Source organism: Anser anser (assembly GCF_964211835.1).
Source record: "Anser anser genome assembly, chromosome: 1".
Lineage (NCBI taxonomy): Eukaryota > Metazoa > Chordata > Aves > Anseriformes > Anatidae > Anser > Anser anser.
Genome location: NC_139720.1, coordinates 188,829,246 through 188,848,473, shown reverse-complemented (window position 1 = coordinate 188,848,473; position 19,228 = coordinate 188,829,246). Strand labels below are relative to the sequence as shown.

Genomic DNA, 19,228 nt, shown 5'->3' with positions numbered 1-19,228 from the left:
AAGATAGGACAGAGGATAGCCGTATAAGATTTTAGGTAAAGAAAAGAAGGAATATGTGAAGTTAGCTCTTACCTTATAACATTTCTCCTTTGTGAGAAGTTTAAAGAGTCTTGATGGCTATTCTATTAGTCCAAAAGGTAAGTTTGATGGTTTGTAAAGTTCTTTTGAACCTTTTGGGTTTTGGCCTGGATTGCTCATGGTTTCCTGTCAACTAAGGCAATACTGCTTTTTCCTGCTTTTGTCTGTATCCTGGAACTGGAAAAAGGAAGAGAAAACTTTCTCATGTGCTTATAAGAATTCTTTGACATTTTGAAGAAAACAAAGTACGGCTTCTGGACATTCAAGGGCCAGCAGAATTAAATCAAGTTCATGAGCCATGGGAAGAAAATAGTTACCTTCTTTAGCCTTTTGGGATCTAGACTTTTTTTTCTTCTCAGCTTTTTTTATATAGGATGAAGCCTGAGTAATTTACTCGGGTTGGAAATTGTTACTTCAGGCATTTGTCTCGGCAGACGTTATGGTGTTGGGAGATCTTTTGCCTGATATTTAGTGGTTTAATTATGGAAAATCTTTGTTCTTTTAGACTTCTTTTCCTAAGGCTACGTGCAAGAATCATGTTTAATTTTTAAAATTTTAGTTAGTAGTAGTTGTGTAGATGAGTTACGACAGCTTTTTTTTTTCCAAATATCATCTGCTGTGTGAAAGATACAAGCCGAAAATGTAATTCGTGTGAATCAAAGCAGGCCTGCATGTTGGAGCTTTGCTGCGCGAGGTATGCTCTTCGGGCTTGGTTTACATGGCAATTGCATCTCGCTTGGGATGTAGAGCTCACGCTGGCCCAGGTGGAGGCTGGTTCCTTGGTTTTGGTGGAGGTGAATGGTGGAAGTCAAGAAGGATCGGAGCAGTAACTGCCAGCAGCATACAGTTCTTATTATGGCTTTTTATGCACTTTATTTCCTGGGTGGTCACAATTCTTACAAAACAGAAAACAAATGCTACAGGTGGAAACTTTTTGTAAAAAAATATTAGCCATAAAGAACAACGTAGCATGCAGAACCTTCCCTGTTCTGTGATGTGGAACAGCTCTACAATTTTGCAAGAGCCAACCATTGGCGGTCTTTTACATCTTGTTTAGGTAATGGAAGGGAAAAATTATGAGGTTGAAAGTTAAGAGACACTGATTTATTTTTCTTCAGGGGAAAATAAATGCTCAAAATTGATCTTAAATTGGGGGAAAGATTGAAATGAAGCTATTCATTTCTGATGTTCATAAGCCTGAGATGTCTCATTTCAAAGTCAGTCTCGGTAAAATGAAGGAACTTGTTCTAAGAACGCCGATCAGTCATTTTAGGACATTTTTTGTATCACGTCTCCAAGTAGTTAATAGCTTAAATTGCCGTAACTTTGACAATAAATTTTGGCTTTCCTTTTGTTACAATTTAACTGGTCTTGAAAATACTATGACTTGTTTCTCAACTGTGACGATGGCAGTCGGCTTTGTAGAATGATAAATATTAAGCAAGCAAAATATGTTTTCATAGCAGAGGGTAATCGCCGAACTGCTTCTGAACTTTAATTTCATATCTCTTCTGTTCCTAATGTGCTGTGATAGCTATGTCTCAGTTTTCCTGTAGTTGATTTGTTTCTACAAAAGCTAATATTTTTTTCCTCATTTATATTCACATGTGGCTTTTTAGAAGACAGTAGGATTCACTGCAGGCTGGGCTTTGGTAATTTCTTACTATGTTAGCATTTTCTGAAAGCATTTTAGTATCTCTCCAGAACTGCATTTTTTATTCACGTTCTGTAGTGGCTCTGAGTGAAATAGGTACTTCAGACTTGGACTTCATAGTCCTGACTTCAGATACATAACTCTGCCAGTAGGCAAGTCAAAGACTTCTTTTGTTTTATATTAACACAAAACGTGAATCTGTTCCCGCTGCTGTCTACAAGCCTGTATTTCTATACAGTTTCTGGAATTATGGATGTGAAACAATCCATCTTTGTAAAATTTTTTTAAATTGAGAGAGCAACACAGACTAAGCATATACAGGCGATATATATATGATAAGTTCTGTGTATGTATCTGGGTGTGGCAGTGCATCTTGTGTTTGCTTTTCTTTATGCTAAAACAAGATATATATTCCTCCTTATAGATGAGGTACATAACCAAACTACCCTTTAAAACTGTTTTCTTTTGAATATGCTGTTTTTTTTAATTATTATTTTAAATTGTGAAGACCAAAACAGGAAGGATTGTATTTTTACGGAGACTTTTAGCTATTAAAAGATTATATGTATTTGTTGGTATCGAGTACTTTGTGTGTCAGTGAAGTCTGGAGTGGGTGTCAAGGGCTAGGTTGCATTTTGTTCTGACAATTTTTGGAAAACATAGTATAAAAATTGGAGAAAGTAGGTAGCATCCCCTTTGTGTTGGGATGGGAAGGACGTGATGATGGTAATAACCCAATTAAAGAAATGGAGGGGTAGGAAGGCGTGGCTTGTAACGTTTTAACAAGAACCTAACAAATCAAGAAAGTAGTTTTTCTTCATGCGCATGGATTGAAGGTTTTTCTTCTGAGTCCAAAAGACGAAGCATCTCTGGGAGACACTATGAAGATACTGTGCTGATGGTTGACGGGTGGCTGCTTGATGCAAGGGCAGAATTGTACTTGATATCACAGTCCTGTTCAGAGGCTGTGTTGACTGTAAATGCCTCAAAGTTGCTTCACAGTGCTTTCCTGGTTTTGGGCAAAGCTGATAAAGAACAGCAGTAACATGCAGGAACTGACATTGTTGTGTGTCAAGCTTAGAAGGGCAACAGAAAAGTAAACTGGTTTATGGGGAAAGTTTTCTCAACATCACCACTGAAGTTTTCAAAGCTTTGTTTGGACTTGGTTTTGATCTGACTGTATTACCTTTATTACTGAAAGTATAAAACGAAGAGGCTATTTCTTTAATGCGTTTACTAGTGTATGGTAAATATGAACTCTCATGATTTTTTTTTTAAGGATAATATATGTGCTTAAAATTTTTGTTTTATTTTTTCAGAATTTAAACAAGCAAGCCTATGATTTGGCAAAGGCTTTACTGAAGAGGACAGCACAAGCAATTGAACCATACATTACTAATGTAAGTGAAGACTGCAAGCAAATATGGAAATCAATGAATTTTTGAACACTGAGCTATATTATAAAAGGAATAAATTACATATAGTCAATTAGGGCTGGGTAACTTTAGAAAGTCTCAATTGTTCTTTGAGTTAATTGTTATATTAATTAAGCACTTTCCCTTTGAGTCTGTTTCTTTAACATATAGAAACTAATAAGCCCTTAACAATTTTGTTCACTAAAATGGGGTAGTTCACTTTCTGCTGTGTTGGGGGACCTCGCTCTCTAATCCTGAATGTGACCAGAAGACCAAGTGTATTTATGTATTTTTCTGATAAATACGTATAAACACATTATTCTTGTGTCAAAGTTCTTTTCTTTACTTCTAAATAGTCTCACTCATCTCCTTACCAAAAAAAAAGTGAAGACAGAGCAGAACTTCAATGCCATTGTCACAGGAAGAGGAGGAGATAGACTCTAAAAATAGATAGCAAGAAGGAAAATTGAGTGGATTGAGGACAGTAGCCAAGTTAAGCGTAGTAAAAGACATCAGTCTGTGCAGAAGAAGAGGGTTGAGAGGCAGAAAAGGTCAGGCATAAGTATGCTCTGAATTAAGCTGCACAACAGGAGAAGGAATTATGCTTTTTTAAAAGTAGTTAAGAATTTAGCACGTCTCCTGGCATGTATCCAAAACCTCAAGAGCTCGAAAACAGTGGAAAATCTTTAATGCTTTTTGTTGCCTTCTGACTCGTAACACCTGTGGTATTTGGGAAGTAGTTACCTTTTAAGATTCAAGAAAAATTTTAGTGAAAACTCTCACTCCAAACCTGTTAGTCAAACCTGCTGTTTGGGGAGGGATTGCATGGGAATGTGTTTTTAATGTTGCTTAGCTGCAAGGTTAGATTACAAACTGGGTGACATTTTGTGGTCTTAAGGAAGTCTGTACAATAAGAATCTTCCTCTTATGGAAAATGTGCACATACATTCTTCTGTTCTTGGTTTCCCACAAGTGGGAAGTATGCTGTCTGGTTTCTTTGAGCATTATTTTCTTTCTTAAAATATATTAAAGACACAGGAGGAGTTAATTGTCTAACCAGGAATATATACGTTCCAGGCAACTCCGCTTCCAGGAAAGAAAGACTTTCCTACAAGATGGTTAGAGAGTCTTAACTTCTAATGGAATACACCTATCAGTTTTTACTTAGTCAACATTACTGGAACCTGTTGATTTTTTTTTATTGCATCATTTGTTGGGATTCACTTTATAACCTAGATAGGGATTGTTTTCATGTTTTTAGTTTCTTTACTGATAATGATTAATCTTGTCAGGACTGATTAGCATCACTACCCCTATGCTTAAGTTTGTAAAAGGAAACTGAAGTGCCATTTAAATGGATTCTGTCAACTTGCTGGCAGGTGGAAATAATATAATCTGTTTAGCCACACTTGTAATGTTTTCACCCAAAGAGAATACAAATTTGCAAAATTATGCCTTACCACCCCCCTCCCCGCAAAGTAGGAGGTAGCAGACTCCTTATTTAGTTATTTACCCATCTATTTGGAGAGGATATAGCTGAATGTCATATAGAATCAATATCTGATATTTATGAAGTTTCTCTCAAACCCATCAAGTTTATTAAGAAATAATTGCTTTACAGCTGCATTATGCTGCTTGTAAATATAAATTCTGGAATAGTCAGTTACTAATTACTACATATTTGTTTACAACTTCTTAACCTATCAGCTGGCCAGTTGTTTCAGCTTTGTTCTGTCTAAAGGTTGGAATGGTTTTAGAGTAAGTGATTATTCTTAGTAGTGCAATAACTGTAAATATAGTCACATTATAAAAAGATTTGATGCAGTGGGACCCCTGTAAAGCTGTGTTGCTTACATTATTTGCAGCCTTGCTGCAGTAAACTAAGCATTACTCTTCTTTACTTTTCATATGTTTTTCCTTTATGTGTAATTTTGAGTACAAAACAGATTTGTATATTTAAGAGTTCAACTATGCAGCCGTGTTCTGCCCCCCCCCCTTTTTTTATTACTGTAAGATTACAAGGTAGATTTAGCAGTAGACAGGCTTAGCATTTAGAAAAGTGTATGTATACTTGTGTTATTAACGTAGAGTCTGTTTTATTTCCTAGTTCTTCAATCAGGTTCTTATGCTTGGGAAAACGTCAATTAGTGACCTGTCAGAGCATGTGTTTGACCTTATTCTGGAGCTATACAATATCGACAGTCACCTCTTGCTTTCTGTTCTACCCCAGCTTGAATTCAAACTTAAGGTAAGCATTTCTTATACTTTCTGTCTATTTGAAACACATGTATGCTTTTCACTATTGATACGATTTTGTACTGACGAGTTCATCACAAATTATTTGGCATATGAAACTAATATTTATATGTAAAACAAGTCTGCGTTGTTTAAAAGAATACTCATAAAAGTGCTTAAGAGTAATTTAACTTCAACTGTATTAACCTACAGTGTCTGTGTGCATATGTTTTTAGGCTTCTGTTTTTCAAACAACAAGTTGATTTTTTTTTAATGGCTTGAATCTGATCTGGTTTGTTCTCTTGGTTTACTGTAGTATTTGTTATGAAGGGCTTTAATATGTTGAAAGTACTTTGTGCTGCTAGCTGTACAGAGAAACTACATCTGTTCACAATAGTGAGGTCTGGAAGGGATAAACTGGGCCCACTGCTAATGGAAACTGATGCAGTGACTATTTTCTTTAAATAGGAAGTCTGTCACAGGTGGAAACATAGAAATATGTCTTGGATTCATTGCTACAATGATGTCTATTTTTTTAAATTTTTTCTTCCATCTGAAAAATAGCTTGTCTTTGCACTGTACCTATTTTAATAGCTTTTTTTCCTTTTTGACTTTCTACCATTTCATAGCATCTCTATCACTTGCAGAGACTCAGTATAACAGCTGATACTTCTTTTTTTCTGCTCAACCTTTATTCATTTAGTCATTTTTCAAGGTGTCTGTGGAAGTGGGGAGCTTGATTACTTTATTGCTAAGTTTGAAAGTGATTACTTACTGAACTTAAAAGCTAGTGTGCAGTGGGCGACTTCTAAATTCGCACATATTTTAATTATTGAGGAGAGGCTTTAGTTTTGTAGAACCTGTGGCCAGTTCTCATTGTAATGTTTATTACATTTTACAGGCATTACAGGCATGTTTATTCATGCCTGTTATCTTTTCACTAATGTTTCCTGGGTAGATACACTACATGGTTGTACAAGTTGTTTTTAGTGGCTGTATCTTTCTATTCACATTTATGAAAGAAGTGGGGCCCAGTTTACTTCTTGCTGTCTGTTTATAAAGCACACCTTTTTTTAGCCCTTAATATCTGTTCTTGGGGGTGGAGAACAATTATTCTCACTCCAGTAAAAACACTATTTCTGAAGCTGTTACTCAAGAGATTTAATTTTAACTGGTGCTGCACCCTTTTTTCATAGCCATAATTGCAGTAATCTTTCCATCTTTAGGTCCATTTAAAACTGCAGCTTCTTGAATCATCTTTGTGCTCCTAATGTGCCACGCTTGGCTCCTTCGTTGACTCACATGTGCCAGTATTTCAATACTGGCTTCTCGTTTGTATCCCATTTTACCATTGGAATCAGTAAGATTAGTAGGAACACAACTTTGTCAACTTGTTTTCTTTTAGTGCTCTAGGAACTTCTGTTCCTTCAACTGGGTGATTTTGATTCTCAGCCTTTCCCTAGTTTCTTAATACCTCTTAACTTAAAAGACATTTTTTTATGTCTGCATTTCTGCTCTTTGTTTAGTATATTCTTCTGAGATCAAGAACGTGTATTTCGCTGTTTTTCGTCTCCTCAGACCTTGGTCTAGTTTTTTCTTGAGGCCTAAAACCCTAAGGGTAATGTGGTTGACACTTAGCATTTGTAATATCCAGTGTTAAAATGTTTCCAAGAGATGTAAATTTAAGTAGCTACATTCTTACTGCTCTTACTTAATGCTTTATCTCTTGTTAAACTCCAGTGCCATTTGTGGCTCTTCCCAGCACAGGTACTGCTACTGTATGAATCGTCTTGTTGCTTCAAGTGCCTTTTTTGGGTGCCTTAAGTTGTAACCACAAATAATATGTGCCTGTTTTGTCCTATCAGTTGTCAAATGCAGTTTGACTCATCTTTTATATTAAAAAAAGGGATTAAAAAAAAATCCGAGAACATAAAAACTCTCGTATAAAATAGGATAATCCTGTTTTAAATGAGTTGAGAGGTCTTCCTGTGGTTAAAAGGGCATTTTGAGGTTAAAAGGGTATTCTGAAGATGAATATTCTGAAATATTAATGAAATACAGTCAGTTTGTGTGAGATCAGCACAAGTTCTTTCTTTACGCAGACTTGCCAGTGATGATTAAGTATTTTCCACTCCAACAACAGCTGTGGCTTTATACTAATCAGTGGCAGCTAGTGTCAAGCACTTCGAATTCAGGTCCAGGTAAATTGCCTATTAGTGTTGGAGAAGAGACTGTGATTTCAGTAAAATTTAGCACCTTACAGTGGAAGGCAGCTAATGTTGTGCTGCTTTGAATGGAAAAAAAAAAAAAAAGGGACAGCAGTATCCCTATTAGCTTGATGAAGCCGTGGGTCAAATGGGCAGCACAGGAGAAAGGTAAGCTTGGCAGTCCCTAATGAAATATGGGAGAGGGGAGTTAGCTTTTTGAATGAAGGTCAATTAAATTTAATGATACAACAACCATAAACTTCAGTGAGCTCTGTATGTTATTCAAAGTTTGTTTAGATGGCTTTGGCTTTTCCAGATTTGGTACATGGTGTGTATTTGTCTGTGCCCATAGCTTAAGAGTTTTGCCATATAAGCGCATGTGCTATGTGCTCTCTACTAGATATTTAAACAGAAGGTTGTGGGGTGTGTTTAGGTCATGCATAGTTTTGTAGAAATGTTGAATTTTTGTTCTCTGAGATTGTCTGCTACTGCTCTTGAATACACAGGTGTGATAATAGAATTCAAATACTAGGGGTGATACTCAAATGTTTATGGGGCAGTGTGACAGTTACTGTGTTCCAGGATCTCATATTCCTTCTCTGCTGCTAAAGAGATTTGTATTACTCTTAAAATGGAAGGTGTTGAAGGAAAGCTGTGCCCGTCTCATTGGCTGGCTTGTAAATTTTGAGGAGCAAGAATGTGTCACATGATCTAATCTTGCATGCATTGAACAAATGGAAGTGGACATATGAGAAGGTTGTCTTCAAAGATAAATTGGGTGATTGCTCCGTTTTTGAAAATGTGCATTTGCTTTAAAATTGGCTTTAAAAGCAGTTAGAAAAACTTTGGCCAGATGGAGTAGACTCATTGTAGACTTTCTCTGAGCTAGACACCAAGTGTTTGAATCAGTGGGATGCTTTAGAAAATATTTTCAGGTGCAAGCTTGGCAAGTTCTGCATGAATTTGAATAGAACCCAGTTTTTTATCATGCCAATGGAACCTCATTCGAAAAGAAATAAATCAATTTCTTAAAATATTTTTTTTCTTCTCAGTTTAAGCCATTTTTATCAAAGAGCTATTCTTTGTAAATTCTTCTGACTTGTCTAAAAAAATCTTTTTACTAGAAAGGAATGATAAATGGCTGGTTTTGTACAGATGCTAAACTTTTTTTCTTTTTTTAAAAATATGCTGGCCATGTCACGTGAAGCCTGATGAACAATGGAGATCAGCTCATTAGGGCATAGGGCGTTAAAATAGATTGGGAAGAATAATTAGTCATCCATATAAAGAAAGAAAGAAAAATGTGACGTGGCCCTACCAAAGGCAAAGTCTATAGAGACTCGATTACTGGTAATTTTAAAAAAATACTAATAATTTAAAAAAAAAAATCAAATTTTTGGGACATCATTTGACAACAAAGTGGGAAATTCTTATCCAAAGAGAAGATAGGAATTCCTGGAAGTATGATAATACTGTTAACAACTTTGAGGGATTGCCCTTGAAAAAGTCCTTGTGTATGTTCTAACAATATACGTATTTTACTTCTTATTGAGGAATTAAAGAAGAATACGTTCAAGTTTATCCATCCTTCCTTCCTTTTTACTTGAGGTACATCAAGGAGACAGTTGATCAGGTTTTGGAGACGCGATTATTAAAGAATCTTGTTCTGTGAATGGGATGAGTCAGTTTACACTGAGGGGAGGCTTTCCAGCTACACTTCCTCCACCCAAAGTAAAATGCTCGCTCATCGTAAATTAACTTGTAGTAATGTTGCCGAGACTGAGATGTATGCTACCACTGACGTCCTCTCGGAACGACTTGAAATACTGAACTGAATATAAAAAGAGATTGGTGCTGATGGTGAAATATTTCTGTGCTGCCTGCCTTTTTCTAGTTCTGTGCATACTTATGACCCCCCCCCCCCCCCCGCCCATTTTCTTGTGTTTGGCACTGCTGGGAGGCTTTTTCACTGTAGTTCTGCCAAGGCACTTCAGTGCCACACCAGCCACCTTCCTCTTGTCTTAATGACATCAATTTCTGGAGCTCTTTGACCACGTGCTTAGCGAGCTGGTGCTTATCAGCGTGAAGCAATATCAGCCAGTAATGTCTGTGATTGGAGCGGAATGAGTTTCAAGAGATCCTTGTCTTCATGGGACAAGGATCTTATGAAAGTTCTAGACTATCTATTTTTAATGTAGAAAAATTCAAGGGATTTCCTGTCAGTGACCAAATTTTTGGCCACATACGGTGGGGTTATGAAACTGTTAGTATAGAACTTGTGACAGAGCTTAGGTCCCTCAGTAGCTCTGTTGTGCATATTTACTATTTTGGATCTGTATTGGGTTCACATGGCAAGGGTTTGGTAGCAGGGGGTTTGCAGGGGTGGCCTCTGTGAGGAACCCAGCAGCTGCCCCATGTCAGATTAGAGCCAGTTTCAGTCGGCTCCACAGGGACCCGCTGCTGGCAAGAGCTGAGCCAGTGAGCAATGTTGGTTGGGCCTCTGGGAGCAGATTTAAGTAAGGGAAAAAAAACTGCTGTGCAACAGCAGCTGGGGAAGAGGAGTGAGCACCAGCCCTGCAGCCCCCAGGTCAGTGCGGCAGGAGGGCAGGAGGTGCTCCAGGCAGGCAGCAGCAGTTCCCCTGCGGCCCGTGGAGAGGCCCCTGGTGGAGCAGGCTGTCCCCCTGCAGCCCACGGGTCCCACACGGAGCAGATCTCCACGCTGCAGCCCGTGGAGGAGCCCCCGGTGGAGCAAGTGGATGTGGCCTGGAGGAGGCTGCGGCCCATGGAGAGCCCCCGCAGGAGCAGGCCCCGGGCCGGAGCTGCAGCCCGTGGAGAGGAGCCCACGCAGGAGCAGGGGGTCTGGGGGGAGCTGCTGCCCGTGGGGGACCCGTGCTGGAGCAGTTTGCTCCTGGGGGATGGACCCCGTGGTACGGAGCCGTGTGGGAGCAGTTCTTGAAAAGCTGCTGCCTGTGGGCAGCCCCCGCAGGCTCAGTTTGGGGAGCACGGCATCCCGTGGGAGGGACCCCTTGGGGAGCAGGGGCAGAGAGTGACTGTGAGGGAGCAGCAGAGATGAAGTGCCAGGGACTGACCATAGCCCCCATTCCCCTGCATCGCTTGGAGAAGGATGTAGAAGAAGGTGGATGGGGAGGGAAGGTGTTTTTAGTTTGCTTTTAGTTTATTACTGTTCTACTGTGCAAGTAATAGGCAACAAATTAATCTCCCTATGTTGAGTCTGTTTTGCCTGTGCTGATAATTGGTGAGTGATCTCGCTGTTATCATCTCACCCCTTGAGCCCTTTCCATCGTATTTTCTCCCCTTTCCCATTGAGGAGGGAGAGTGAGAGAGCAGTTGTGGTGGATGGAGTTGAGCTGGCCAGCAGGGTAAAACCACCACAGGATCTAAACAATGTGGCCATCTAGTGTTCAACCACCTTGCCACTTTGGTTCGAATATTGACCAGTTGGTCAAGATGACAGGTAACTTCAGTTGAGAATTGTACATGTTGACTCGAATGAAGAATGCTTGGCATTCTTCACCAATTCTCATTGGCGTTCTCTGAAATGTGTGGCTTGTGTGCTTTATTCTCTGTTTTTTTTTTGTCTTAATCTGTCCCAAGAATATTTTCAGTTGCTCTAACAGGTCCATGTCCTTCTTGTGTTGGGGTCTCCAGAGGTGAACACAGTACTTCAGGTGGGGTCTCACGAGGGCAGAGCAGAGGGGCACAATCCCCTCCCTCCACCCGCTGCCCACCCCTCTGTTGGTGCAGCCCAGGATGCAATTGGCCTTCTGGGCTGCAAGTGCCCACTGAGTCAAGCTTTTAATCAACCAGAACCCCCAGGTCCTTCTCTGCAGGGCTGCTCTCAGTGAGTTCTCCCAGTCTGTGCTCTTGTCTGGGATTGCTCCAACCCAGGCGCAGCACCTTGCACTTGGACTTGTTGAACCTGATTAGTTTTAAGCCATACCCTCACATCCTATTGCTGGTCACCAGAGGGAAGGGATCAGCACCTTCCTCTCTGCTCCCTCTCTTGACAAAGCTGTAGACAACAACGGGGTCATCTCTCAGTCTACTCTAAACCGAACAAACCAAAGAGTATTCTTAGCCATTCCTCTTCAGTCGTGCCTTCTGGTCGTTTCACAATGTTTGTTGCACTCCTTTGGACACATTCTAATATTTGTATGTCCTTACTGTATTGTGAAACCCCAGACTGCATGTAGTAACCAAGGTGAGGCTACACTGTTTCTGAGTAGAGTGGGACAGTCACTTCTTGTGACTGGTTAGACAAACTGTGCATGATGCACCCCAGGATGCAGTTGGCCTTTTTGGTCACTGGGGCACATTGTTAATTTATGTTGAGCCTGCCATCAACTAAAACCCCCCGACCGCTCTCTGCAGGACAGCATTCCATCCACTTGTCACAACTTACATGTGTGTACAGGATTACATGGTCCCAGGTACAGAATCAGGCACTTGCCCTTGTTAAATTTCATTTGTTTTCTCATTGCGCAGTGCTCTTGTATGTCAAGATCTCTCTGTATGGCCTCTCTACCCTCAAGGGAAGCAAGGGCTCCTCCCACTTTGGTATCATCTGCAAACTTGCTTTTTGTGTACTCAACTCCTGTGTCCAGGTCACTGATAAAACGCTGAAGAGAACTGGCCCTAAAATTGAGCCCTGAGGAACACCACTAGTAACTGGCAGCCAGCCTGAGGTTACTCAATTTACTACAGCTCTTAGAGCCTAACCATTACATAGTTCTAAGAGCTTTGCCAAATTAACTCCCCCCTCTGCCCCTGTGGTAGTCCGTCCTCCCCTTCTCCCTCCTCTCTGCGCCTCCCCCCCCCCCCCCCCCCCCCAAAAAAAAAATGTCACTGCTTGCCCTTCATACCTATTATGGGTAATCTTGTCATGACAGGATATCAAGTTAATAAGGTATTCCCTTCATGAAGCCATGTCAGTTTTAACCAGGCAATGCATTGAATTTCAAGCACTTTTCAATAACTCCTAGAATGATTTTCTCCATAATTTAATCAGACATCAAGGTGAGACTGACAGGCCCATAATTACCAGGGTCCTCATTCTTGCCCTTCGTGAAAACTGGAACTTTTGCTAGCTTTCTGTCAACTTGGACCCTTCTCAGCCTCCCAGAAAGATTTCACAATAACGTTGGCCAGTATTTTCAGTACCCTGGGATGAAAACTGTTGGGACCCATAGATTTAAGTGCAGTAAATGCCATTCAAGTTCAATACCAGCTGGGACCTTAATCGCTCCCTAGTCGCAGTCCTCCAGCCCAGGGCTCCAGAGGTCCCAGCGCCTATCACTGGTGTTAAAGGCAAAGAATGACCCTGGTGACTCCTTTGGCATAGATGGATCATCATCCACCTCATCGTGACCCGGTCCTTCCTATTCTGGAGTCTCGTATCTGTTGTGTAAGGGCATCTGGGAATGCAAGTTAGATGAGAAGGACCAGAGACTTGTTTCAATTCACCTCTATCTCTCAAGTTAATCCCACTGCCTTCTGGTTGGTGGAGGGAGGGTAAAGGATCCCCTTTTTGGTGTTATGCCTAGTCATTGTTTCTGTTCCAGCGAGGGTAGAGTGTGGTTCCACCAGGCAATCTCATGCTTGGACTCCTGGATGCTCCTCAAACTGCCCACTTTCTCCCGAAGCTCAGTCACCAAGCTGAGCAATTCTTCTACCAGAGTGTACCTCCCTCGGACACTCTCACTGCTGTCCTCAGGCACTGGTAGAAAACACAGGCACGCTGCAGCTGGAGATCTGGGTGGCTGCATGTTCCCTTGGGAGTTTGTCTGGGCAGCTGCATCCTCCTGGTTGGTGCTGATACCACAGTGGACATGAAGACACAGCTTCCTGTCAAGTGGTCACCATTGCTTAACCTCCCTGAGGGGGAATATGACTGGTGGGCTAAGGGTGTCAGGGGCAAAGAAATCGCCTGACTACCTTGCAAGTCTCATAGAATCATTAAAGTTGGAAGAGGCCTTCAAGATCGTGTGGTCCAACCATCACCCTACTACCAATGTCACCCACTAAGCCACGTACTCCTCTTGGCACACAGCGGTTGCTGCTGCTGCTAGTGCTGGTTTCCCGTGGTTTGAACAGCTTTCCTGTCTGAACAGGAAAGGAGTATTGCTAAAGTTTAACACTATGTGAGAGCTGTGTCAAAAATTGCTTGCCTCTCATTGGTATTTTTTTAACCTTATTTTGGAAATGGGACTGTGGGATCAGCAGAACACCCACTGAAAGTCATCCAGCTAACCTATTTGATGAGGAACCGCCATTAATGCCTGATCTTGGCATTAAAAAGTGATGTGTTTAGAGATCTAGCACTGACACAGAAGTACTATCAGTGCAGGAGAGAACAGAGATAAGGCTATTCTTGTGTAGGTCAACTTGTAACTGAAACTGATGGCCCTTCATTTGAATTTGATATTTGAATTTCAGAAATCGGTATTACAGAAATTAAATATCCGTTTAATGTCCCAGAGAATGAAAAGCTCGTGAATGGGGTATTTAGGAATAAAACCGTAATGGATTATTTGTCTTTGTTTTACTTTTCTACTAAACCAATGTTACCTAATGAATACAATCAGCAAATTGTTGACTTCTATTACTTTAGAGCTGCCTGTCTTCCTGGACATGGTAGTTAAATTTTTTGGCAAGTTTCAGGTTGTGTCCACTTCTACTCCTAAAGCCACCCGGATTATCAGTGCTGCCTGTTCTTTTGGGCTTGCCTACTTATAACAATCTGACCAACTTCAGCGGTTACTGACACATCATAAGACGTAGGCAGAAGATCAGCAGCCTTGGGAGCAGGGTATTGGGAATTAGAAGTAACAGTGTTCAGTGTCGGTTTTTATTGGTGAGTCTTTATGGAACACTATTAAGCATCAAGAGTGTTACCTAAGACAAAAGGTGAAGAACATGACTATTCAGTTACACAATGCATCATAGGATGGAGAAGGATTGAGGTTTTTCTAGAGCTTATCGTACTGATTTTTTCCTCAGAAAAAAAAGTAGATTAAGGTAGAATAAGGAGAGAGACTGTGAGAGTGATGTGTTCATTTATTAACAACTACAGGTTGATTTTATTACCTTCAGGGTCTTAAATGAGAATATCTCAAGGAGACCAACTCCTGGGCACAAATTTAGAAAGTACCAAATACTCCTGGTCCGTAATCACAAATATTCATTGTTTCTACAAGCAGGTCTATAAACATGGGTGCTTATCGTGTAATTGGATTACTGCCTAGTATAGTGAAAGCTGCTTCTTTGGCTAATTCGTTAAAAGATATCTCTTTTTTTTTTCTATACTTCTGGCTATGCAATAAAGCAGTTGAATGCTTAGTGTCTGCTACTGCCCCTCTTCCAGGGTTACTTGCTCTGCATCTGTGTTGATTGCCTAGAGAAATTCAGAGGTGTGCAGTACTTTTAATATTTAGTTGGTTTAATCAGGAGGGGATAGGATATGAGTAATGGAGGTCGGACTACTACAGGCTGGGGAAAAAAAAAGTTAAAATTCTTTTAGGGCATCCGAATCCGTTATGTAATGGACACTAGTAAGCTGAAACTCAGGGAAAGAAAAGATACCATTTACTGCAGTTTAAGAGGAGGTTGTAGATGACTCAGTAAAACGTCAGTCTGAATTTGAGTCAGATAAATCAGTCAAATACAGACGAAAAGTGTTAATAGCTCTACTATTAAAGCTGCTAATATTAAATACTAAGGTGTATTCAAAAGCACTATAGTTTCATGTAATGTAGTAATAAATCAGTGTCAGAGATTTCTTCATCCTTGTCTTGCTCTGGTACTTAAAAGGATTTTAAATATGCTTTGACTATTCTTAGGGAGCTGAATTGAAAGAAGATATGGGAAAACTTTTCAGCCCATTTATGGCATTGAGTCAGAAGAAACAGTTGGTCTTTAAGGCTGGTGTTGTCAGAGAACTCTGACAACTACATTATGCTCTTATTCTTTGGTCAAATTCAGAAGGTGATGTTGAACTAATAAGAGCATCAAAGATGGTGGAAAAGAACATTATTTGAAAAAGCTCGTGTCTATTACAAGAAAGAGGAATGAAATAATAAGGGGTGAATAACAACGTGTTCAATCAACTTGACTGCACTGCCCTATTTTCAAAGAACTGTTGCAGCCAGTTGTTTTTTTAATAAGCAAAAGAAAAAAAATCTTTGAACTGCAAGTATGCGTTAATTGCACAAATATTAGCACACATTTCCAAAGCATGTTTTAAGCTTCAAATGCCGTGTATTGTATTAAACAAGCATAATGCAAACCAGTGCTGATGAAAATGTACTGAAGAAGGTCTTGTTTTATCTTTGTCAGTGTTAGTTTTTTTTCAATATGAAAGAAAAGCATCTGTTGTAACTTAGCAGTTTTAAATACAGGCTTAAATACAGACTTTAAATCTAGGACCAGATACTCTGTGTGTCAGATCTTGGGTACTCAACCTGATGTCCTTTAAAAACCTGTGCTCTGAAAACTTTTTAATTAAATGTTTGTAATAAAACTCTGTTTAAGAGAACTGTATACTTTTACATGTAGGTAGAAGTAAAAATGAGTTTTGTGACTTTTGTGCTGTGATTGATTTGTATAAATTTGTATAAGCATGTTATCAGATTTCCTAACAGCAACACCTGTAAATGATGATTAAAAAGATTTATACATCTATGTTTACCACTAGGCTTTGATCAGTAGGTTTTTTGTCTCTGTGTTGCATTATGTTTTCACTGCCTTCATTGTTTTGTCTTCTCCCGGCATTAACGAAGGTTTTTTGTCTCAAGGTACACATTTGTATACAAGAAAAACCTATTATTTTTTATGATTTTTTTGAATTGTGTAAGTATATTGTTATTATATAGTCTAAAAGCTGTTCAAAGCAGTATTTTGCTTTTGGGGTGTGTTATTTTATGGCTGGTTTACTTTTTTTGTTTTTTAAAAATTATGTTCATTTTCCAGAGCAATGACAATGAAGAACGCCTCCAGGTTGTAAAACTTCTAGCAAAAATGTTTGGGGCAAAGGATTCCGAGTTGGCATCTCAGAACAAACCGCTCTGGCAGTGCTACTTGGGGAGGTATATGCTGTTTTAGTTCCCTTCCCAGGAGAGAAAAAAAAATCAAAGAATTGTAATTCAATATTTTTCAATTCTCCTACCTCTTTTATTTTCCTCAAGTGATATAGCTAAGTGTGATATCCTCATGCTTTATCTGAAATCTGGCAGATAATGCTAAGGAGATTATTTTATATATATCCTCTGCATTCATGATTCTGCAGAATGAACAATTACAAGTCATCCTTTTTTAATTCGTATTTTGCAACTATCTTTACTGCTATTGCCAAGAAAAAAGAACATTTTATTAGAATTTTTTAACAAATGATGGAATCATTATAAAATATATTCAATGATGGATTAATTATAAAATAATATCAGATAACATTTGCATTTTCAGATATTAGGAGGTCTGGTTTTGTGACTTTCATGTACAGTATTTCTTTACTGATTTCAATTTTTTAAATTACTTGTGTGCCTTAAAGGAGGTATGTAGTATTTAAAATGCAGAAAACATGCTTAGTCTTTTGTTTTTAAAATATTCCACCAGTTTGAAATAGGAAATAAAGCTGGAGCTTGTAGTCAGAAGGAACTTAAATATGGATACTATGGTGAAAATACTTTTGGCTTGAGTAAATGAGGATAAATCCTATAAATTATTATGAATGCAGTAGTTTGTAATTTAGCATTTGATCATATCAAAACCGGAATGTCCTCAACAAATGCTACTTCTAAAAGTACAGGAAACTTAATTGAAGGAATTCATTTTGCTTGAAAGTATGTAACATTTCAAATATTACGTGTAATTTAAAAATCCCAAATTTGGACCCAAAGAAAAATACTTCATTGTGTTATGATGTGAAACAATATGATCATGTGCAATCCGTTGTTCACAATTACTGTTTTCCATTAGTTATGAACCACATATATGTATTTACTTTTTTCAAGGATTTTAAATAAGTTACAATAGTAATTACTAGAGAAGACATTCCTAAATTCTCTTCATACCTAGTTTTTACTTAGACATTTCTTAAAGCCTTTGTATTTAATAAATAAATGTTTCCACAGCAATATGTTCCAAAATTTGCTTTTAAGTTGTTTGAAACCAGGTGTTTTGATGACCTCAAAATGCACTTTATCTTTCAAAACAACATAGCTCTCATTGCAACAACAGTTTTGTTATAAAATTACTTATTTTCTCATGCTTAATTTTATGTACTAGGTTTCAAGCATCAAATTTAATTCAGTCTTCTAAAACCAAGTCTTACAGAAGTTGAATGATCCATTTTAGAAGAAATTTGTAGTAGGTTAGATTGGTTTGCTGTCTGTCTTTAAAGAGGAGAACAACATCACAATCTTAAAACCTTTTTCAGTTGCAGATACATAGTTCATGATTAACTAAGTGGAGCATCAGAGAAATGATAATTAAAATGTGTGAGACATCTTTCACTGAATAGCTGTTGTCTGCCCTGAGTTTTTCATGTGTACTAGGAGAAGATATTTCCCTTCCTGTATAGAACATGAATTAATACATGAGCACAGCACTTTTTTTCTTAAGTTAAAAATATTCAAATTAATACCATAAAATTAGAGCTGTTTCGCACAAGTAACTGTGCGTGGGAGGCATAAAAATCTTTTTAGAGATTGAGACTGTGTAGAAATGATCTATTTGCTTTGGTGAATGATATTTTTCCTTGTTGTAATACATTGTCTTGTTTCTAAATAGGTTTAATGATATCCATGTACCTATTCGTCTTGAGTGTGTGAAATTTGCAAGTCACTGCCTTATGAACCATCCTGACCTGGCAAAAGACTTAACAGGTACCAGATTTACTATAACATTAAAATTCAATTTTAAGTCTCTGGAGAAGTCAGGAAGGTTAGTTGTCATCCGTAGTAACATTCTGTGACGTTATAGAGGGGACAATTGAGGTTAGATTTCCAAATTGCGGAGTCCCTTGCTTTGAGCACTGCTCTCAGGCTAAGGGGTTTGTGCATGAAGAATGCCTTAATCAAAGAGAGCAACCTCCTTCTCTTACAGTAGCTGCATTCCCAACTGCTGTTGAAATTAAACACCATGAGACCAGGCAAAATAAGCCTGCCAAACAAAACAGGCATGGCATTTATTAGGGTGCAGAACAGAGACATGGGTTCCACAAAGCAGAAGTGTGTAAATATTATGCAGCAACTGTCTAAAGTATCAAAACAGTCCTTGGAACTGTGACCACAGCCATTGGTTTCTGCTCCTTTGTACCAAAATCAACTGGCAGTTCAAGACCTCTGTAGGAAGAAAGCAACTGGCATGGGTAGAAGCATATAGTATTTGTTGCTCCCTGTGACAATGAGGAGATAGACAATAATAAGATCCCACTCTTAATGAGCAGAAGTGCAGTTAAAGAGAACGGGTTGATTTTTTCAAAGCTTATAATGAAGACAGTATCTTCCCCTGATCACTAAACTCCCACTTGTTCTTTGGAGGTATTATCTTTGACCATTTCCTCTAAGCAGGGAATTTAAGGGGCCGTTAATTGCATGGGGTTGCCCTCCTGCCTGCTGAAC

The 19,228-nt window shown here is 39.0% G+C and overlaps 1 protein-coding gene across 5 annotated transcripts in view; it reads left to right on the top strand.

Annotated features, from left to right (window-relative positions):
• Positions 1 to 19,228, top strand: part of PDS5B (PDS5 cohesin associated factor B) — a 111,840-nt gene that overhangs the window by 36,563 nt on the left and 56,049 nt on the right. For all 5 annotated transcript variants that reach the window (XM_083803441.1, XM_083803440.1, XM_083803438.1 and 2 more), the window contains 4 exons: positions 3,052 to 3,132; positions 5,255 to 5,395; positions 16,578 to 16,693; positions 18,396 to 18,490. In XM_083803441.1, the coding sequence (XP_083659567.1) occupies positions 3,052 to 3,132; positions 5,255 to 5,395; positions 16,578 to 16,693; positions 18,396 to 18,490 (433 nt within the window). The remainder of the gene's footprint in view (positions 1 to 3,051; positions 3,133 to 5,254; positions 5,396 to 16,577; positions 16,694 to 18,395; positions 18,491 to 19,228) is intronic.